This window comes from Poecilia reticulata, chromosome 14, assembly GCF_904066995.2.
Source record: "Poecilia reticulata chromosome 14, P_reticulata-male-v2, whole genome shotgun sequence".
NCBI classification, from domain to species: Eukaryota; Metazoa; Chordata; class Actinopteri; order Cyprinodontiformes; family Poeciliidae; genus Poecilia; species Poecilia reticulata.
In genome coordinates, this window is record NC_088843.1 from 5,012,243 (window position 1) to 5,035,857 (window position 23,615).

Genomic DNA, 23,615 nt, shown 5'->3' on the forward strand with positions numbered 1-23,615 from the left:
GTGGACCAGCACCATGCCTTGTTGTTCTGAGCGCTGATTGGCTGGCTGGCGCCTGATCCGTCTGCATGCGCTGCGGGCCAACGGCTGGCGCTAAACCGCGGAGCACCGATGACGTCAACAGACTATTTCTAAAAAGAGTCCCACGGAAATATGACGTTACACGTTGAGTTTAAGTGTTTCCGGAGACTTTCTTAAAATGATATTTTAATTCTGTGAGAAATGTTGAAACCAGTTGTAAGCTTACATTTTGTGAAAAGAGGCAGCGAGGTGGAGGAATGCGCGAGGCGGTCGCCGGGTTTTGCTAACGGCCGTAGTAACAGGGCGGGGCAGGAATCCGGGAGGGGCGGGCCTTACCGAGAACACGACTCGCCTTGTTGTGTGTATTCCCGTGCTCGCTTCGCCATCTTGTTGCAACCTTTTTTTTTTTTTTTTTTTTTTTTTTTCTTTACGTATTTCGGGATCTACTTTCTGTTTGGCTGGATTAAAAAAAACTGGCCGCCTGCTTTCTGGAGAACCGCACAAGGGGGGTTCACACGGGAGTGAAGCCGCGCACGTAGCGCTTAACACCGGGGCACTACTTTCCATTCCCCCCCTCTTTCCGTCCCGGACCACCGGGTCCCCCCCTGCCGTCAGGGTTTACGCGAAATGAGTATCGACACACTTTTGGAGGCGGCCAGGTACCTGGAATGGCAAGCCCAGCAGCAGCAACAAACAAGACGTGGTGAGTTAATCTGCAGACTGATGCATGAAGGGAGAGCAGATAGCAGAGCGGAGTGACACTTCAGACAGCGTTTTTTGGGAGAACCGGGGTTGTAGTATTTAACCTGCCTGTCTGTGGTGGTGACGGGACGCACTTCAAGGCTTTCAGCGCCACTTAGAAGGCAAACTGTCACTGATTTGGCTTGTTGGGTCATGCATAGATCGTTTAATCTAAAGGCGGAAATGGCCAAAGTTGTTTTTCTGAACTACTTCTTTGCGCGCCTGTAGTGTGTGTGTGTGTGTGTGTGTGTGTTTCAACACCCTTGTGACTCACCGTACGCGCGCGCCTGTGTGTAATGGAGGCACAGCGGAGGATTTCCTTTTCTCCAGAGTTCATTTAAATATCGTATTAATCTGTTGCAGAGACCCAACATAAGCATACCCCTTTGTATGTGGTGGTAGCATTTTTTTAAGTTTTAAAATATTATTAAAAAAATGCTAATAAAATAAGCAGTTATGTTATAATTGCCGCACCTTTTTTATTATTTGTGAAAGTTAATTTAAGTGGATGTATTTTTGCTCGGTGGGCACCGGCAGGGCGGTGGCGAGCCGAGGCTGCTCTTTACATAATACCCTGACATTGCTCAGCTATCTTATGACACACACACACGCGCGCACTGGGGCGGGCCCTCACGCTCCCAGCTTGTCTAATTTGAATTTCTGAGGGGAAATAAAAAAAAAACTAGTAATCATTAACATTTATCACCTAATGTGTTTGCCATGGAAACTGATAGTGGTGGACGCAACGATTTGTGATTAGGTCAAAGGAGAATAAGGAAGTGGGCTTGATTTTTTTTTTTTTTTTTTTTTTGTGCGCTGATCCCACTGATGACGTGTCAGACACCCCCACTCCCTATCCTCCTCCCGTTGCTGCATACTTACTTACCCTACCGCGTGCTTGGATCCACCCACACCGACCACGTGCACGCCACCCCTCCCCCCTTCTACCCCCACAGATACCTGCGTGAAGCTGACACCCCACCCACGTCAAAAAATCCAGCAAATAGTCTGAATGGTTAGTGCTCCGTTTGTGCAGGTTTGTGCCGTTAAAATTTTCGTTTGTGCAGTTTTGGTTTCTGAGATATTAAACATTATTTTTTAGGTCATCTAGAGTTCACCATCCCCCCATATCGCTCCAAAACAAACCAAAGTGGGCTAGTTCGTTAGTGCTCCGTTTGTGCAGGTTTGTGCAGTTAAAATTTTCGTTTGTGCAGTTTTGGTTTCTGAGATATTAAAAGTTATAATTTTGGCCGATGACGTCACCATCCCCCCATATCGCTCCAAAACAAACCAAAGTGGGCTAGTTCGTTAGTGCTACGTTTGTGCAGGTTTGTGCAGTTAAAATTTTCGTTTGTGCAGTTTTGGTTTCTGAGATATTAAAAGTTATAATTTTGGCCGATGACGTCACCATCCCCCCATATGCTCCAAAACAAACCAAAGTGGGCTAGTTCGTTAGTGCTCTGTTTGTGCAGGTTTGTGCCGTTAAAATTTTCGTTTGTGCAGTTTTGGTTTCTGAGATATTAAACATTATTTTTTAGGTCATCTAGAGTTCACCATCCCCCATATGCTCCAAACAAACCTAAGTGGGCTAATTCGTTAGTGCTCTGTTTGTGCAGGTTTGTGCCGTTAAAATTTTCGTTTGTGCAGCTTTCGTCTTTGAGATATTAAAAGTTATAATTTTGGCCGATGACGTCACCATCCCCCCATATGCTCCAAAACAAACCAAAGTGGGCTAGTTCGTTAGTGCTCCGTTTGTGCAGGTTTGTGCAGTTAAAATTTTCGTTTGTGCAGTTTTTGTCTTTAAGATATTAAAAGTTATAATTTTGGCAGATGACGTCACCATCCCCCATATGCTCCAAAACAAACCAAAGTGGGCTAGTTCGTTAGTGCTCCGTTTGTGCAGGTTTGTGCAGTTAAAATTTTCGTTTGTGCAGCTTTTGTCTTTAAGATATTAAAAGTTATAATTTTGGCAGATGACGTCACCATCCCCCATATGCTCCAAAACAAACCAAAGTGGGCTAGTTCGTTAGTGCTCTGTTTGTGCAGGTTTGTGCCGTTAAAATTTTCGTTTGTGCAGTTTTGGTTTCTGAGATATTAAACATTATTTTTTAGGTCATCTAGAGTTCACCATCCCCCATATCCTCCAAAACAACCCAAAGTGGGCTAGTTCGTTAGTGCTCTGTTTGTGCAGGTTTATGCCGTTAAAATTTTCGTTTTTGCAGTTTTGGTTTCTGAGATATTAAACATTATTTTTTAGGTCATCTAGAGTTCACCATCCCCCATATGCTCCAAAACAAACCAAAGTGGGCTAATTCGTTAGTGCTCTGTTTGTGCAGGTTTGTGCCGTTAAAATTTTCGTTTGTGCAGCTTTCGTCTTTGAGATATTAAAGTTATAATTTTGGCCGATGACGTCACCATCCCCCATATCGCTCCAAAACAAACCAAAGTGTGGGCTACTTCTTGTAATTCTTCAGATTCTCAGCTGTTGTACAATGTGTACATTTTGTTTTGAACTTCAATAAAGACTTAGAACAAGAAAAAATGTGTCTCATTTCAAGAAATGTTTTAAGATAGCAATGTTTTTTCACGAACGTAGCGCACAATAATTGAATCCTGCTAATAAATGACATGCAGCCTGACCCTAACGTAATGTGTATAACCTGTTCAACTGTGCTTTGATTTCGGAGGTGGTCTGAAGAATTATATTCACATTGTTGATGTACTGTCTGCTGATTATGCAGCAAACGTGTAAAAAATTACATGAGCCTATAAAGGCTAATTTGCTAGTTGCTTGAGCAAAGATTTTGCCGAGTAAAACGGAAATGTGTCATTATTTCAAAGTTCATCCAAGTAATGTACTTAATATTTAGTAAATATAGTTTCAATGCAACGACTTTCATTTCATCCAATTTCTTAAATTAAATGTGTATGGGCTTCAAGGAGACATGTTTTGCGAACTTTGACATAGTTCTCACACAACTGGGATTGGCTCCACCCACACTGTAGTGAGCCTCCTGCCCCCCCCCCCCCTCCCATCTTGTTTTGCAGAGCAAGTGTAATTTCAACCTCTCGTTAATATTCTAGCGGTCTCAAATCGTTTTGAATAAGTCATTTTTGGAATTTTTTCAACCCCGATTTTGATTTTTTAACAAGGTAAATCAAATTAATGCTCAACTAGCAAATTGGCCTTTATAGGCTCATGTAATTTTTTTACACGTTTGCTGCATAATCAGCAGACAGTACATCAACAATGTGAATATAATTCTTCAGACCACCTCCGAAATCAAAGCACAGTTGAACAGGTTATACACATTACGTTAGGGTCAGGCTGCATGTCCTTTATTAGCAGGATTCAATTATTGTGCGCTACGTTCGTGAAAAAACATTGCTATCTTAAAACATTTCTTGAAATGAGACACATTTTTTCTTGTTCTAAGTCTTTATTGAAGTTCAAAACAAAATGTACACATTGTACAACAGCTGAGAATCTGAAGAATTACAAGAAGTAGCCCACACTTTGGTTTGTTTTGGAGCGATATGGGGGATGGTGACGTCATCGGCCAAAATTATAACTTTTAATATCTCAAAGACGAAAGCTGCACAAACGAAAATTTTAACGGCACAAACCTGCACAAACAGAGCACTAACGAACTAGCCCACTTTGGTTTGTTTTGGAGCATATGGGGGGATGGTGACGTCATCTGCCAAAATTATAACTTTTAATATCTTAAAGACAAAAGCTGCACAAACGAAAATTTTAACTGCACAAACCTGCACAAACGGAGCACTAACGAACTAGCCCACTTTGGTTTGTTTTGGAGCATATGGGGGGATGGTGACGTCATCTGCCAAAATTATAACTTTTAATATCTTAAAGACAAAAACTGCACAAACGAAATTTTAACTGCACAAACCTGCACAAACGGAGCACTAACGAACTAGCCCACTTTGGTTTGTTTTGGAGCATATGGGGGGATGGTGACGTCATCTGCCAAAATTATAACTTTTAATATCTTAAAGACAAAAGCTGCACAAACGAAAATTTTAACTGCACAAACCTGCACAAACGGAGCACTAACGAACTAGCCCACTTTGGTTTGTTTTGGAGCATATGGGGGGATGGTGACGTCATCTGCCAAAATTATAACTTTTAATATCTTAAAGACAAAAACTGCACAAACGAAAATTTTAACTGCACAAACCTGCACAAACGGAGCACTAACGAACTAGCCCACTTTGGTTTGTTTTGGAGCATATGGGGGGATGGTGACGTCATCGGCCAAATTATAACTTTTAATATCTCAAAGACGAAAGCTGCACAAACGAAAATTTTAACGGCACAAACCTGCACAAACAGAGCACTAACGAATTAGCCAACTTTGGTTTGTTTTGGAGCACACTGGGGGATGGTTAACTCTAGAAGACCTAATAAATAATGTTTAATATCCCATAAACCAAAACTGCACAAACGAAATTTTAACGGCACAAACCTGCACAAACAGAGCACTAACGAACTAGCCCACTTTGGTTTGTTTTGGAGCATATGGGGGGATGATGACGTCATCGGCCAAAATTATAACTTTTAATATCTCAGAAACCAAAACTGCACAAACGAAAATTTTAACTGCACAAACCTGCACAAACGTAGCACTAACGAACTAGCCCACTTTGGTTTGTTTTGGAGCGATATGGGGGGATGGTGACGTCATCGGCCAAAATTATAACTTTTAATATCTCAGAAACCAAAACTGCACAAACGAAAATTTTAACTGCACAAACCTGCACAAACGGAGCACTAACGAACTAGCCCACTTTGGTTTGTTTTGGAGCGATATGGGGGGATGGTGAACTCTAGATGACCTAAAAAATAATGTTTAATATCTCAGAAACCAAAACTGCACAAACGAAAATTTTAACGGCACAAACCTGCACAAACGGAGCACTAACCATTCAGACTATTTGCTGGATTTTTTGACGTGGGTGGGGTGTCAGCTTCACGCAGGTCCCACACCTACACAAATATGCGCATGCACACACACACATCCACGCGCCTTTCTCGTCCCCGCCCTTCCCATTCAGACACTGGCGGGTCAGAGGGACTGAAAGTGGGAGAGTAAGTAAGTGGGGCAACTCCCTACTTACCCCTGGTTCAGTCAGTTCGGAAGATTTTGCGAGATATAAACCGGGGGTGTTCAAAGTGCGGCCGGGGCCCATTTGTGGCCCTTGAGCTGATTTTGTGTGGCCCACCAACTGCAACTCAAGAGTGATACGGAAATGACACATCCAGCACAAGGTCTTGATGCAGATGGAGGCGTTTTATTTGTGATAACCAGCATCATTTTGTTACAACAACCCAATTTAATAATTTTTTTTAATAACCAAGCATTTTTAATAAATAGCATTTTAACATATATTACTAAAAAGACGACTTTGTTGCATCCACATAAACTTTAATCTCATTTATTAAACTTGGGTAAATATAGCAAACATTTTGCCTAAAATTGATGGAGCTAGATGCATTTCTTTTAATACAGAAAATGTTCAAAATCCTCTTTACATTTCTTAATCTAAAACAAGAAGCATCCTTTTACTACAAAAAATGACTACATCCTTTGCTTGATTTTATGTTTTGCTTTGTTGTTTTTCACTTTCTTGGTCTGCGAGTAATTTTGACTTGACAATTTTCCATGTGACAAAGTTTGTACATCCCTGATATGAACAATATAGGGATGAACTGTGTGTTTCCTCATCAAGACTCCTTTGAGGGATTTTAAAATGTTAATGTTGGAAAAGTTTAATTGGTAGTTAAGGTGAGAAACAGGAATGTGATGTAGGCTCAATACTTTATTGTGATGTTTTCTGGATTGGGTTTTAGGTCAAAAAGTAAAATCTACTAATGTGAAAAAAATTATTTTGATCAGTTTTACTCCAGTAAAACCATCACAATTTGTTAGTAGTGCAAATGTTTTTCAGTCAATTAGCATATTAAGCAAAAATCTTTTAGAAATGTAGATGTGTTGCATATCACATGACCACAACTTTCTTCTAGCACAGTGGTTCTTAACCTGGGTTCGATCGAACCCCAGGGGTTCGGTGAGTCGGTCTCAGGGGTTTGGCGGAGCCTCTGCCGCGGAGATAAAGACACACTTGTGTAAAGTCGTGATGATGCGCCGCTTTGCCATCACTTGCTGCAGAGGATCACGTTACATTGCTGAGCCAATCAGAGCTGGGGGGGGAAGGAAGGAATAAGAAGGGTTCAGTGAATGCGCATATGAAACTGTGGGGTTTGGTACCTCAAAAAAGGTTAAGAACCACTGATCTAGCATATTCTTCCAAGTCATCAAGGTCCAAACTTGGGTAAAATCACCCACAAACATGCAGTTTATTAAATCCACCCAGTCATAAACTGCACGTGCAATATTTTAGTGGAACAAAGTAACTGTTTAAAGACTGATAAATATTTTTCCAGTTTTAATAAATTAAATGCAGACATAGACATACCTCAGTCTTCTTTTCAGTGAAAGTTTGTGGATATTTATGATCTTATTTAGTGTGAAATCAAAAATAATTTTTAAAAGATAAATACTTTGTGTTGCACCAAACACTTTCTACTTAACTCATCAGTTTTCAAAGAAGGTATATTTATATACATGTTTTGATACGTAACGTCCTGCAGCAGACAGCTTGATTTCACTGCAAAAATATACTGCAGAAGGTACAGACTGCTGAGAGAAACTGGTATTTTTCAAGTAGTAGTTACTTAATGTACAGAAGAAAGAGTGCAGAGAGAAGCTTTTTTCTGCATATCATCATGACGACAGTATCCAGCTGCGCAGGTCCTCTCAGGGGTGGATGTTCTTCTAGGTGAGAGGAAATTGCGCCATCAGGGGGTTTGCAGAGTCATGCAGAACAGAAACGAAAGTCTTGCCTAATGTGAAGCTGGGCCTCTTGACAACTGGTATTGTCTATTGTGTTGGAAGTGTTTGGCTGCTGTATTAGCAGCATGCAGGTTGAGGAATCCCTGGGATCTTCTGTTTTTGATGTAGCTGTTTCCATGGTAATGCCGGGTTTTCCACATTACTTTGAGCCTGGCGCTGCAGTGTGTACTAACTGCTCACTCGCATCGTTATGTGTGTGTTGCGGGTTTTTCATCATTTTTTTTAATTTAATGCTTTTATCTTCGACTGGTGATTTATTTTTAGACCGTCCTAGTGCGAATGCTGGTGTCTCACAACTGTCCTCTGCTGTTGTTGGTCAGTTGTCCTGAGGTAGCCTGGGGCTGGAGGCATGCTCAGCACTGGACCAGTCCAATCACAGGGCAGAGCTTCTCACACAGCTTCTCCTGTTTCCACGCCGTTTCCCACACGATGGGAAATGGTGTTTGTTTACACAAAGTGTTGTGAAGCTGACTTTAGGGATGTTGCAATAATTCAATTAATCGCATGATAAATTAATTCATTTTATGTGTTGTTCCTGTTGTTTTGTCTATTTATTTTGGACATTTAAAATGTGTTCCAGTTCCAGTGTTAAATGTTAATTAGAATTTCCAGGCCAAATCAGTGGTGGGCAACATGGATTTAGAATTTTATCACAATATTTTGTGGTACTATTGTGATAACAATAAACTATTTATTACATCTTTTACTTAACTATGGCTGCCTAAACACTGATGCTGTTCTTGAAATAAATTCCCACCTGACACAGGCTTCTTCAGAGGGCACCAGTTACTAAAATAAATGTGATTTATATCACTAAGCTGCACACAGCAGCTGTATTTAACCATATTTTCAAAAGTTACTGTTATTTCTTGATGCTCTTATGGAACAAATAGGGGATAAAATTGTAAAATAACATTTCCGATAACACCGTCAGTTTTTTTTTACATTATTAATTGGAATTTATTGAGACAATGATAAATACAAATTTTTATCATAAACTTTTCACAATAAATAATAAACAATACGATAAATACCCACACCTAGCTCCGTCTGTCTTCCCATGAACTCCAACTTGCTTTCTTGTCTATGCTAAAGAAAATAGCATGATGCTGCCACCACCATGTTTCAGAAGATGTTCAAAGTGATGTGCTTGGTCTCTTAGTTGCTTCTCTTTTGAATACGCTTCTTTCCTGTCACATATTAACTTAAACTCAGGGATTCAAAGAATTAATTGACTTGCAATTATTTGTTGATAAATGATTTATTAGATTTAAATGAACTCCAATCGATTGACTAATCATGTCTTTCACTGTAGTAGGTTTGCCGGCATCTTGAGTAGGATGTGATTGGTCATTCTTAAGTGAGGCAGCTGATACAAAAATAAAGATGGCGGGACCATACCAGAGCGGGAAAGAGAGACGATCCAAACGGAGTCCGGTGTGCAAAATGCATTTTATGCAATTCTGTTTTGAAACATAAACACTCGACAAGCTCCTTAAGTTTTACCTTAATATGCAGCGTCAACTTCTCAGCCAATATTTACTGATTTGGTACAAAGGCGATGATGTGACAGAAAAGTGGAGGACATAACTTATGACGGAAAAAGACATGATGACAAAAGCACGGTTGAGTGAGGAGACCACCATTTCTTTTATTTATTCTGTATTTATCAATCAATACAGAATATTGATTGATAAATCAATATGTGCTATACAAATTTTATTTGTATAGCACATTTCAGCAGCAAGGCATTTCAAGGTGCTTTACAATTTAATACAACTGACACAAAAAAGTAAAAATATAATGATGTGCTTCTCTTTTTAAATTCAATACATGAAAAATTGATCCCTTTATTTTGTGGAAAGACAAAAGTTTTTAATGAATCATTATCGATAAGAGCAGTCAGCTCTAGATTAACCCAATAATCGATAACTTGCTTCCTATTATGAATCACTTTAATTTATGTGAATTTCAACATGCTGTGTTTCTGACCGAAGTATTATCCGTCGCTCTTCTGCAGAGGATGAGCCGTTTCAGGAGAAGGAAGCCATCAAGACGGAGGCTGAGTCTAAACATGTGGAGCTTGTCGCCTCACCTCTGCCTGCCAGAGCCAACCACACTGCTTGGGCCGATGATGCTCTTCGCCAGCAGCCGCATCATCCTCCTGCCCCTCCGCCGCCTTCTCTCCCACCTTCACAAGTTCCCATCGCCGTCATCCCGATGGTCCCGGTCGTCAATGCGACACCCTCTGTCCCCCCCCTTCCCCTCACTACGCCGATCGCTGCAGCTGCCACTTTGCTCAGCAGCCCCCTGCCTCCCAAAAAAGAGAGCATTTCCTCTACGGTGCCGCTACCGCAGCAGCAGCAGTCAGTGTCTCATCACCTGTTGTGCCCCTCCCAGATAAAAATGGAACCTGCTCAGCAGCTGATAGACGTAAAGCCCGGCCTAGCGCAGCCTCAGATGCAGATTCAGTACCCGGCTTCTATTAGTACCAATGGCTCTGGCTCCCATCATGCACTGGTTCCCCATCAAGCTCCACCTACACCTCAGTCACGCCCCAACGGCGTGACGATAGAGGACCTGAGGGGCATGGAGGGCAAGAGGAGACCTGGAGGGTTAGTTCATGTGTTTGAATGGTGCAGTTAGTTTAAGTTTGAGGATCTGTTCATGTTTACATGGTATTTTATTTTCCAGAGCGGGAACCAGAGAGGTGCACAATAAGCTGGAAAAGAACAGGTTAGTCTTTATGTTGACATGTTTATTGTTGCAGCTGATGAAAAAGTATCAAGAATTAAACTTGATAACAACATCCAGACATTTATTATACAGTCACTTACTCTGTTTCTACTCATTTTTAAATAACATTTCCACTGTTTTTCTGCTGTATTGTAAGTCATTTGTTTTGTTCAGTGTTCAGCAGACATGCACATTATTTACATTTTTGAAAAAGTGATCCGATTCAGTTGCCCAACATTTGGATCACGAGACTGATATCGTTATTTTTAATAACTACACAATCGTGTACAGTATGTGATGACTATTACTGTTGTTGTTTTCTATATAGTGTTGTTAACACTTTAAGAACTTTTTATGAGAACATTTACATCTGTTGCTGCTGTCACACCTGAATTGACACTGTGCAGGACAATAAAACCTACTTGTAGAGTTTATTCAGTGAAATTGTTTTGGCATTTTTTCAGTTTGTAAATGCTGTAACGGTGAGACTAAATTTTATTTTGTTTTTTTCTTAAACGTCTGCAGGAGAGCACACCTAAAGGAGTGTTTTGAGACGCTAAAGAAAAACGTTCCTAATGTTGATGAGAAGAAAACCTCTAACCTCAGCGTTCTGCGCAGTGCACTCCGTTACATACAGGTCAGTAGGTCAAATATTTTGGACAAAGGCTCATTATCTTCTTGTTTCTGCTGTTTTTCTCCTTTCTGTGGGCCAAAGCCCCGTTGTTTTCTCTCTGAGTGAAAATTGGCAGTGAATCCGAAACAGAAAAAAAATTGTGAATGAACTCTGATGTTCTCATAAGTTTCCCATCATCATGACTGGTTGGCAGGGCAATTTATCTGAACTGACATCGACGTGAGAATATAAGATAAAGTTTTAGCTAAACTAGTAAATAAAAGCGATCATAGTTGCTCAGAACTTGATTTAGTTGTGCAGAAAACTAATGCTGGATGTGATTATGTGACGTTTTTTCTGCATTGACTACTTTGCGGCCTGGGGCTACAGTAAATGCAGTGCCACCTTTTTCTGCAGCGAATCCTCTGACATTTGAAGTTCAATGTGCTGCGCAATGGAAAGTTAGTGAGAAGAGCTAAAATAGGCCAAGAGATGGGGGAATTTGTTCATAACACGGCTGGCAGCAAGATCACGGGGAACAGGAACTCCCCTGGGAGCGGAGCCGGGTGGATTAGAGACCCTGTTTGGGAGGGTGAAAATCTGAATAAAAGTTTAACTTGCATAGATTTGATTTGCAGTTTTGTTCTGTAATGCATTTATTTAGTTTGATTTAGATATAAATCAGCATTTTGTTTTGCTTGTTATAGATCAGCACTGGTGAGCTGATATTAGCTGGTTAGCTAGTCAGGCTATCTGCTCCAGTAGCCAGGCTGCAGGCAGCTTCTTTACATTTTGAAACGTTAACTTATAAAACCTTCAGCAAACTGTGACACTGGGGTCACGTCTCTGTTTGACCTTAGCTGTAAAGTTACCCTTTAATTTTCCTGTGAGCTGTTTTGCTGTCATCTTGCTTTTTCTTTTTTACATCTTTTTGTTTCAACACTGGGGTGACTCTGTCACCATTTTGTAAATTACTTCTGTCTAATCCTATTCAGGAGTTTAAAACATTCATACTCCTTTTCATTTTCACTCCATGCAGTTTTCCCTGAAAATGAATGAGCTCATTTTGATGCTGTTAGGTGTTGAACAGCTACTTAATCATAAAATCACGCCCTCCCTGACATTTTTTCTTCCTGTTTTGGAGGCGGCGCTCATGTAAACCTGTAAATTCGGTCTGTCTTTCTGTTTCTGAGCCATGTGAGATCCGAGCACATGGCGACAGCAAACCGGGTGACGTCACCGTCACTCACCCCCTCTGATCCGCTGTGCTCTTTGAGACTGCAGAGAGAGAGGGAGGGAGGCAGACGATGACATGTGTTAACGATGTAGCTGTGTTTCCATGGTGATAACAGGGGGATAGGTAGAGATTCACTATAGCAATGTCAGCTTTTTCCTCTTCATTTCTGCAGACTTGTATCAAAATTATTGGGTACCAAAAGGGCTTCTGGTTTTTTTTTTTCTTCCTTTCGGAAATACCTGTTGGATTTCTAATTAGGCCTGCAAGAGCAGACATTTTTACCCCAGAGACGCAGGAATCTTTTAAAAGGAAAGAATAAAAGAGCAGAGGGGGACGAGGGGGGAAGGGCATTTTGAGGGACTGATCCAAAGCGCCCAGCTGGCCAACGTCCAGCCACATCTTTCCTTGTATGCAGCCTTGTACTTTACCCTTCTTTCTTTTACAAACTGCTTCTCTAGCAGCCTGATCCCACGTAGGAGGTTGCCACGGAAACAGCTATGGGTGGCAGCAGTTTCCTTGGTGATTTACCACAGGACGAATGGTGACCGGGTTTGCATGGATGAACAAAAGTACTCCAGAACTTGTAGTAGTTGGTAGTGGACTCATTCAGAGTTGTCCTGTGTCTTTGCTGCAGTTTTCATTACTGTTGAACTTTTTCACATTTTGTTGTGTTGTAAACCAGAAACCTGAGTATATTTTACTAGGATTTTATGTTTAGACTAATACAAAGTAGATTAATATGAATGGAGTACAAAAAAACCCAATACAATATAAAAATCCTTTCAGCAAAAAGTAATTGTAATTTTTTTCTGCTAAAGAATAACATTCCCGCAGCACAATGCTGCCATCACCATGGCAAAATGAAATTATTTCAGTAATCGATTCATCAACAAATTATCCTGGCAATTAATCAGATAAAAAATGTGGCACAATTTGCAGCAGAGTTTTCAGCAATGACCTTTTTTGAGTCTACACTCCGGTTAACAATTAATCAATTATTAAATTAGTTAGCAATCGTTTTAACAATCGATTCATCACAATTAGTTTGGTTAATCGTTTTAATCTCAACTTCTGAATTACTCTTTAGTAGATTTAGTTTTTGTGATTCATTTATTTATTCCAAAAGAGTTTAAAAGAAACAAGAGAACAAGCAACCAGTGGGATAGAGAAAAATGTGCATGCATAACCAGGAACAAAATTACTTGTTTACTTATTTATGTACTTTCTAAGCTGTTGGATTTTATTTAGTTTTAGTTATAACCTAAAAATTTTTTTTATAAATGTTTAAGTGATATGAATACATTTGCAAAGCGCTGATATTTAGTGATTGTGTGGAAATCATGTGGAAAAAGTTGCTTTTTAATAAAATCCACCAGTTTTACTTAAGCTTCATTAAAAACAACCTGCTGCTGCAAAGCTCAGTTTTATTTTTGTGTTTGTTTTACTCACCGTCATTAAATCTCCCTGTGAGTTTTTGTGCTGAACCGTAAGCTGCTGTGGGGTCGGAGTCGCTCCGGCCTGGATCTGGTAGCTGGAGAGTGAATGGAGCAGAGAGGAATGTGGCTCACGTGAGGCGCCGTTACGAGGCCCACAGACAGAAATACGGCTTTCCTTCCTGAACTGCCAGAGCACCACATTGGGTTTCACCTACTCTGTTGTTTTCAATTTTCAAAAAACAACTCAGATGTGCTGTAATGAAATTAAGTAGATGTAAACAAAAATCCCTTCCTTAACCTTCATCCCTCTCCGTCTCTTTTGGTCCCCTCTTGTAATCTATGTTAATGTCCTTAGCCTGTCACGCTATGTGGTGTTTTACGTCAGTTGACACGCAAAGAAACTGGGTCACACAGATGGAGTATTGGGGCTGGAAAAGCTTTTCTTCCCTTTTCCTTCTCAACCAGAAAATAAAAAGCTAGAATCGCCACACTTCCCCCCCTCAGCCAATCAGAATTGGGACAGAAGCCTTTTAAATGGCAGGGTATTAAGCAAAATGATTTTATCCAGGATAAGAAAGGGATTTGCATATTTCCCTCTGGAAGCAAAACATTTTCCTCCAGTTAAAGGAAATTCAGAGAACTGACTCTAGATAATTTCTTGAGCAGCAATTTATTTGAAGGCATGTGCGTAACACCTGTCATGAACAGAGGAGTCTTCATGAATGTTTATGACTGCTTCATGAAGTGTCATTCAATAAATGATGACATTTTTAAATCAAAGTTGCATTAAAATTACATTAAAAGTGTCAACTTTGCATTCTTCTGTAAATAATGACAATTTTAAAGCAAAGTCAATTAAAAGTCCATTAAAAGTGTCAACTTTGCACTAAAAGTGTCATTATTTACCGTATAATACGTCATGACAGCTGCCATAGACATTCATGAAGACTCTTTCATGTTCATGACAGGTTTTATGTCAGTCTTATGCTCACCCGGTGGTGTTCAAGTGTCTACGGGACAAAACGTTGTTCTGCAGCTAAGTACAGGTTGGTAGGAGACTCTCATTGTCTTTGCTGCCATATGATTACAGAGAATCAAAATTATTTACACCAGTGGTATCAAACGGCATTCCTCGAGGGCCAGAGTCTAAGATGTGTCCCTTGTCCTGCACTCTTGAATTAAATGGCGAAACTGCACCAGTAGCATGCAATCAAGCTCTGCAGAGTTCTGCTAATGAGTTGGATCTAAAAGTTACAGGATGACCGGAGTTTGAGACCCAAGCATTAAATATGTCTACATTTATAATGGTGGGGTTTTATCTACTTGTGTTTTATTGAGTTTTAACCCTTCCAGATCGAACAGAGGCAACGATCCAGCCAGATTTGTATTACCGTAATTCTGCCACACTTTGCTCTATCTGAAAAGTTCAAATGGTTTCTAAAAGGGGAGATGTTGTGCTTTCCAATGTCGGGTTATTACGGTAATTTCACCCCCGCTGTAGCAGGAAGTTAAATTAATCTGATGAGACACGCTTTTAATAGACAGTAAAGTGCGATAATTACTTGCTAGATATTGAAAGTTCCAGTTGTTATGGATAAATGGGCAAATATATTTATTCACAGGACATTTAAATAATTTTGTACAGTTAAAATAAGCAAACATATCCAGGTGAGCATTTGAAACTTAGGTCTTATATTAATCCATAAATTTAAGCAGAAATATTGGATAGAGACCTACTAAGTTCAGCAGAAGGATGAACGTTTGTCGCTCTGCTCTTGACACGGCTGTGATTTTAACTGGGTAAGTAGCCAGTCTGCCTTGCTGCTTGCAGGTGTAGTCTTAATTATGTTAAATGTAAAATTTACTCTTTCACACTTTATTTCATGTTCCTTCATCAAAGTGTCACTTTGACTCTTTCATGCACATTTGAGGAATCCTTGAATCGCCTGTGTCAACCATTCAGGTTGCCAAGGCTCCTTCAGACTAGCGGCAGCAGGAATTGGGAAACACCAGTTGGAACTGCGCGTGTGCTGAGTTTATTATATGAACTGCTTCTCAATCCAAAGCTCCTAGTTGTAAACTACCGTTCCTGGAGAAACGTTGGTATGATGTACCGAAAGTGGAGTATCAGAAAGAGTAGGAGTTAAAGAGACAGAGGCCAGTTTTAAAGCATCAAATTACAAAGCCAAATGTTGTTTATCTATAGGAACTGAAGGTAATATAGTTACTTGATTGTGTAATAAAAAGACACCATGTCCCTGGAAAACTCATAACACCGGCCCTTTAATAAAACTGATGGGTGGAGCTCGTTTAGATACCGCAACATTACTGTCTCTGTTTTTCCAAACACAAATATTTCCAAGCAGCTGAATTTTTCTATTTTGTCAGTAAAGGAAACGTGTAGGAGCTTGCTGTCAGCCAGCTGAAGAGCAGTGCGCAGGAACAAGTGGGAGGAGAGGAGTGCTAGAGAAAACCCTCGTCATCTTGACATTTTCTCTTTAAAAAGACAGCAGTACAAAAAGAACAACACAATATGCGAAGTGTGTCACCATGACAAGCTGCCATTTACACGACTGCGGAGGCTCACAGGGGACATCAGAGGCGTCTTTTAATGATGCAGGTCCTCGTCCTCCCAGTGGAATGATGCTGGAGTGTCTGCTGACTGGGTGCGACTGCAGAGCTTGTTGCACATGCAGAGACGAGACTAGACCGTTCTATAATTACCTTTCAAAATATACCTGTGCAAAATTTAAAAAAGAAAATAAGTGTAATTTACCACTACTTTACATTAACCGTGTTGGCAAGGAATATTTGGTTTTATTAGGATGTCAATAATCATACTGAAGTTGATAATGGACCTAATTAGTTGGTGATAATGTTTTTCTTGTTATAATTCAACTTCTTGTTTGATATTTAACTTCAGACTTTTTCTGCACTGATGAGTTTTTTTAAATGAATATTAAACATGGAAATATAATCTAATTTGTATTTTTGTACCAATTATACCATAAAATCAACTTAACTTGAACAATTTCAGTGTTTTTGCAGAATCTGTTTTCTGTTCCTACTTTTTCTTTTTCATTTTGGAATGAAAATCATCATGTGTTTTATCTTAAATTTGATGGAAGCTGTTTGTTTCACCCTGTTGGCGTGTTTTTCTCCCCTTGAAGACTCTGAAGCGTAAGGAGAAGGAGTTTGAGCACGAGATGGAGCGTTTGGCCAGAGAGAAGATCTCCACGCAGCAGCGGCTGGCCGAGCTGAAGAACGAGCTCAGCCAGAACATGGACGCCATGGAGATCGACCGAGTCCTCCGACAGACCATCCAGCCGGAGGACGACCAGGCCTCCACGTCTACTGCCTCAGGTACAAAATGGCTGCCAGACGCAGTTTTTTTTCTAATGCACTGGTGCAATTTAACCTGGGTGGGTAGGAATCCGGTTGTTCTGCAAAGGCCTCAGAGGTTTGCTGAAGATGATTAATAAACAGTATGATGGAGACCAATACACACATTTAAAACAGGGTTAAGTTATTAAACAATGTTTCAAGCTCTGCAATCTTACTAAGAAATTATCTTTTTACTAAATTGCACTGCAAAAACATAAAATCTTACTAAGTATTTTTGGTCTAGTTTTTAGTGGAAATATATTAGTGCACTTAAAATAAGTCAAAACTAACTCGTAAACAAATTTTCAGCAAGATACAGGAGCTTGTTTTGAGCAAATTATTTCCTAATATTGATGAAAAAGAACAAGTTACATTGCTGAATTATTTCACTTATAACATGTGAAAATGTCTTATTATTAGTGAAATAATCTGCTAGTGGAATTAGAACTTAAGCAATAAATTGATTAATTTAATGATAAGTTAAAATGAACTCAGTCATTTCCATTTGCCTGATTCATCATTTTTCTCTTTTTCTACCAAATACTGGATGACTGCAGTCTTCAGTCTGGTGCTTTGGTCTCATCCATCCATCCATTTTCTTACACCCTTGTCCCTCAGTGGGACAAGGGTGGGGTCGGGAGGTGCCTATCTCCAGCTGGTGTACCGGGCGAGAGGCGGGGTCACCCTGGACAGGTCGCCAGTCTGTCACAGGGCAACACAGAGACACACAGGACAAACAACCATGCACACACACTCTCACACCTAGGGGCAATTTGGAGAGGCCAATTAACCTGACAGTCATGTTTTTGGACTATGGGAGGAAACCGGAGTACCCGGAGAAAACCCACCATGCACAGGGAGAACATGCAAACTCCACGCAGAAAGACCGGGGCTGGGAATCGAACCCAGAACCTTCTTGCTGCAAGGCAACAGCTCTACCAACTGCGCCACTGTGCAGCCCGCTTTGGTCTCAACTAAACCTTATTTTGAAGGACAGTTTTATTCACAGAAACTTCACAATTAACTTTATTTGTTGTTTATGTTGTTTTGTTCATTTATTTGGGTTTTTAAAATGTCTTCCAGTTCCAGTGTTAAACGTTCATTAGAGTTTAAAGTTTATTGATCTTTAGGAATGTGTTCTAGCATTATTATGCAGTTATCATTGTATTATTGGAAAATGGTCTCCAAACAGCATTTTGACTTCTGGGACAATTTATCGTCCAGTTTCATTTATCATCGTTACAAGCCTAGAAATTGCTGCACCCATAGCAATTACTTTTTGCTGTATTGGTTCTGTGTTCACAGTTTTAAAAAGCATGAATACATTTAAAAAGTTTTTGGATTATATGTTGTAAAGGAAAAAAGTATGCATGAGTTTTTCCAGTTTATGTCGCAGGAGAAGATCTGGAACCACGGTGCCTCTGCTTTATGAAATCACTTTAAAATGCACTGAAGGTCTGAGGGGGTGTGAATACTTCTGTAAATGCAGTTTCCTGTCATGATGCCACAGTTTTTTGTCTGATCTGCAGAGGGAGAGGACAACTTCGACCAGGATGTGGACGAAGACGCTGCCGCCCGTCCCGCTCCAGCGTCCCTCCAGAAACCGGCTCTGTCCATCCTCCAAGCCCAGCCGCTCCTGGCTCCACATCTGTCCATCCAGCACGCCGCTCTTCCTCTTTCCGGAGTACTTGCCGCCCCTCCTCCAGTCGGCCCTCCTCCTCCTCAGGCCATCGCCCCCGCTCCGCCTCCCGGCCCCCCTCCTCCTTCTCTTCCTCTTCATACTCCAGCTGTGCAGGTCCAGCCGACCGTCATCGCTCACGCCGCCGTCTCACACCCGTCGGTGATCCACTCGGTCAGTCACACCCTCCCAGTCAACCACAAACACTTAGCACACATAGCCCCCTCTCCGGGTCCCGCCTCCTCCACTCCGCAGCCGATGGCGGCAGCAGCGGCGGTGCCCGTCACGGCGACGCACCAGCACATAGCCCAGCCCATCGGACACATCACCGTCCACCCGGTGGCGCACCTGGGGGCGCCCCTCGCGTCCCACCTCCCGACTCTGTACCCCCAGGGTGTGCCGGTCACCCAGCCCACCATGGTGGGCCACATCACCCACACCTTCGCCCACCACGCTCTGCCGCACGTCCAGGCCGGCGCTCAGGCTAACACTAACGGAGCGCAGGTGAGCCAGGGCGGCCCGTCGCTGGGGAAACCCACGGCGGTGCTCGCCCCGCACCCTCAGCTGGTTGGCCAGGCCGCTGTCCTCAACCCTGTCACCATGGTTACGGTCCCAACCTTCCCCGTCAGCACGCTCAAACTGGCCTAAAACAGAAAATCATCCGCACGCCCCGACGTAGAGGCGAGTTGGATTCAGATGGCCCGGATCTGTGTTCGGTCGGGTCCGTTGGTTTTGGATGCGAGAATCTTTGTGATATTTTGGTCACACCTCTGCAAACGACAACATTGCTGCAGACTCAGCGGGTTCGGGCCATTGTTGGTGAAAACGAGACTGTGACATTTGGCTTCGCCGCAACGTCAGGAACTTAGTTTGACCTTCCCTCTTCCTGCCTCTCTCTCTTTTATTCCTTTCCTCTGCAACCAGAAGCACTAAGACGATAAGCTCAGTTCACACTCAGGCTCCAGAGATTCACTTCCATCAGCCTCACGCTCATTCGGTGAAAGGTGTCGTCAGCTCTTAATGCAGTGATACGAGTGTGTTTCACACTCTGACGTGATGAAGAGGAGAAGCATCACTGATGTGATAAAGACGAAGCTCACTGATCTAAATAAATTATTCACAACAGCTTCGGTCATGTCCGAAGGAGAATATTCCAGATTTTTTCCCTCCTGTGCTCCAGCTTCACCCAAATTTGAAATTCACAAACCAAACAAAAAATAGAGAGAATATGTTTAACTGCTAATTTCTGTCCTGCTGTTTATATCTGATTATATGAACACAGGTTGGGTGATAATACGCAACCATTTCTGTCTGCTCTTGTCTCAGCGTTCCCCCTCTGTGTGTGTTATTTTCTGCCTGTTACCACAGCGCCCCCTGCTGCCGTACAGCACAGCTTACACTGATGTCATTCACACCCAACAAGCTTTTTTTGAGTGCTTAAAGTGCCACAAGGTAATAATTAATCAAAAATGTCATAATCCAGACAAACAAATGAATTAATAAAATACGTTGGAATTATTTGAATGTGGCAGTAATTAAATGCATAATTGGAAAAATAATCAGTAGTTAAAACCATGCAGAATTATTATATTTAAAATTTATTTTATGGCTCTTGTGCTCCAGTGCAGCGCAGTTAAGCTCTCTGAGAGATTTAATCTTGAGTTTCAATCAATCCAGAAGCATGTTTCTGAATTAAAATGAAACGTAGATCGAAAACAAGAATGAAATAATCTAAAAACGATAAATCATTTGTGTTGTTTGAATTTTTAAAAAATTTTATCTCAAAAATTATTTAACCTTTTTTGAGAACCAGTGGAAAACTCTTTATTCCCATTATAGAAATCATACCTACTTTTTTCATCTTTTGATTGGTGTTATAATGATTTATCTTTGGTTAAGAAGATCCCAAGTTCTTCCAGTTAAAAGAAACATGTTGGTAGAGTTAAAAGATTATTTTAAACCCTAATCAGATTGGGATATTAACTGTAATTGTGATTGGTTTTAACTATGAAGGGTTTTTTTTAATTTATTTATTTTTTTATCGAATTATGGCACTTTTTGACCTCCGTAGGAGTTCAAACCGCTTCTTGAGGCTCTGTAAATTGGTCTTTGCTCATATCAGCAGATACTGTGAGCCTTAGTTAATATTGTTTTCCACTCAAAGAGCTGATGTCTAAAAATAAAATTAAAATCTGTCGCTCTTGTTAAAAAAATAATTAAAAAAAGATTAGAAATAAATGGTCTTGGTCAGAATTGGGTATGTGTTCTGACGCCCACTAATTAGTAAATCAGTGTGTGTGTGTGAATGTTTATGTTAGACTAAACACATCATTCTCTCATTATCGTACGTTAACGCACTGCAAAAACACAAAATCTCTCCAAGTGACTTTGGTTTAGTTTCTACTGCAAATATCTTAGTGCACCTGAAATAAGAAAAAAAAAAAACTTCAAAGGAACGTTTCAGCAAGATATAGGCCCCAGTTACACAACAACAATTTCGGGTGAAAATGGAAGAGTTTCGTTGAGTTTGCACCGTACATTTACACGAAAATGGCGAATGTTTTCTCTGACAACGGCACAGATTGAGAACTGCTTCCAGAGTGCGATGTTTCTGAAACGTACCGGTGTCCGTTGTCTTGTAAACAGAATAAACGGATCTTTTCTTCCAGAGAATCCCCAGCTCATGCTTAGTATGACACATTTCATAACGGCTCTCTACAATCCACAGAAGAAGAAACTACAGAAAAGTATTATTTGTGTTTCTGACTTGTGAATCTAACTACAGCTCTCCAACACGGTGCTCATTTTATTCCTCTCTTTACTTTAATCATCGAAGACGGATCTCATGCAGCTCCACTCCGTTAATTAGCGAATGTACGCAACGGAGAAACACATCGAGGAGGCGCTACTGGACGCGTCCTGGGAGAACAAGCTAGTGGTGGGATAACTTTGTAAAACAATGTAGTCGATGATGAAGAATGGAGGGAGACCTTTTGTTTGTCCAAGCCTAGCACCAACTAGAGGCGTGGCAGGGGCATTACACCTTTTTGATTTATGCCGTTTCTGTGTAAACAAAGATTGTAATTAGAACGTCTTCATGTAAACGTGTTAATAGAAACGAAACAAACATTTAATTTTCATTGGATCATTGTTGTGTAAACAGGGCCAGAGAAGCTTGTTTAAGTCAATAATTCTCTAATATCGATGAAAAAGAACCAAATTATTTCACTTATGGGAAAAATGTCTGCCAGTGCTACTACGTTTTCACCAATATTAAGGAGTTATTGACTTAAAACAGGGATGTCAAACTTTTTTTTATTTTGTGCCATATCAAGATCATGAATGTCCTCAAAAGGCCGGTTGTGGTAAACTTCTCAAATATTAATAATTAGAATTTTGACTTTTTATTTTCAGAATTTTGACTTTGTTTCTTCATTTTTTTTCTCAGAAGTTTGATTTTTTTTTCCCCCAGAATTTTGACTTTTTATATTAGAAGATTAAAGTCAGAATAAATATTATTTAAGCATACGACTGTTATTTTCAAGGTTTCTATTTACGCGACTCTTTGGGCCACATAAAACTTCATGGTGGGCCAGATTTGGCCCGCAGGCCTCAAGTTTGACACTTTGCTTAAAACAAGCTCCTGAATCTTGCTGAAACATTACTTCTAAGTCTGTTTTATCCTATTTTAAGCATAATAAGATATTTGCACTTAAATTAGACAAAAGTATGTGGTAAGATTTTGTGTTTTTGCAGTACACGGTGGATCTCCTCCTTTACTCCTCTGCCGTTTCCCTGCGTTACGTCTGTAAATGTGATTATATGTTTTATATATTCTCTGCTCTACTTAACCCTGTTGTACCTGTAGCATGGCTGTTTGTTGGTGGTGCAGTTTGCCCTGTGCATGATGGTCTGTGTATGTGTGTGTGTGTGTGTGTGTGTGTGTGTAGCTGTTAGCAGGTTATTTTTTTACACAGATTTATGAGACAAGCCTGTTTGAATGCTACTGTGCGTGCCTATACTCAGTTTCCCTGAACACTGTGACAACTCTGGCTAAACACGTACTTGGAGTGAATGGAGGAGAAAACGACTTCTGGGTTGTTGTTTTAATATTTTTCATTTTGAGTTGGACTGCGCTGCTGAGCGGAAAAAGAAAAAAAAAAGCCTGTTGATCTTTTCTGGGTAAAATAATATTGTCTATTACTGAAATTGAGTTTTGTAATATTTGTACGTATGGAAGTTTTGTAACTTGTGATCGTACGCATGTTTCAGCATATGAGTGTATGCATCTTAAATGCTTGTTTTCTTTCGGTTTTGTTTTGCATGTAGGTTGCAGTTTAGTTCCTTTGTTTTAAAAATGCTCTTTTAATGTTTATTTTCGGGACCATGTACAATACTGTATAACGTGGGCAGAATCCTGGACCTCATGCTACATTGATATTATATATAAAATATAAAAAACATGTTTTCCCTATGGAGAAAGTTTAAGTTATATATCGCCTGTACACTTTGGGCTGCCTTTTAGATCTAACTGTCCACTGTTGAAAATAACCATAATGAAAATGAATAAAACATATTAATGAAGAATTATGCTGATGGAAAAATAAAGATTCTTAATAAATCTTATTACATTTACAACACATTTGTCTTGTTTGTTTTTATGGTTTAATATTTTATTGTTTTTCTGACCTTACAAAACAAACATTAACATAAAAAACTGACATAAAACAATGTAATAAAAAATTTTTAAATCGCAACGTCACACTGACCACAAATGGTGGATAACGCTAAAGAAGAAGTTCAGGAACATAATGACAGTACAAAAATAAAGCAG

The 23,615-nt window shown here is 40.4% G+C and overlaps 1 protein-coding gene across 1 annotated transcript; it reads left to right on the top strand.

The window, feature by feature from the left end:
* Positions 1-23,419, top strand: mntb (MAX network transcriptional repressor b). Its single transcript, XM_008427425.3, has 6 exons — positions 1-721; positions 9,718-10,312; positions 10,392-10,433; positions 10,959-11,070; positions 16,890-17,082; positions 18,633-23,419. The coding sequence occupies exons 1-6, from the start codon at positions 646-648 to the stop codon at positions 19,427-19,429; spliced, it is 1,815 nt and encodes a 604-aa protein (XP_008425647.2). The 5' UTR covers positions 1-645; the 3' UTR covers positions 19,430-23,419.
* The last annotated feature ends 196 nt before the right edge of the window (positions 23,420-23,615 follow it).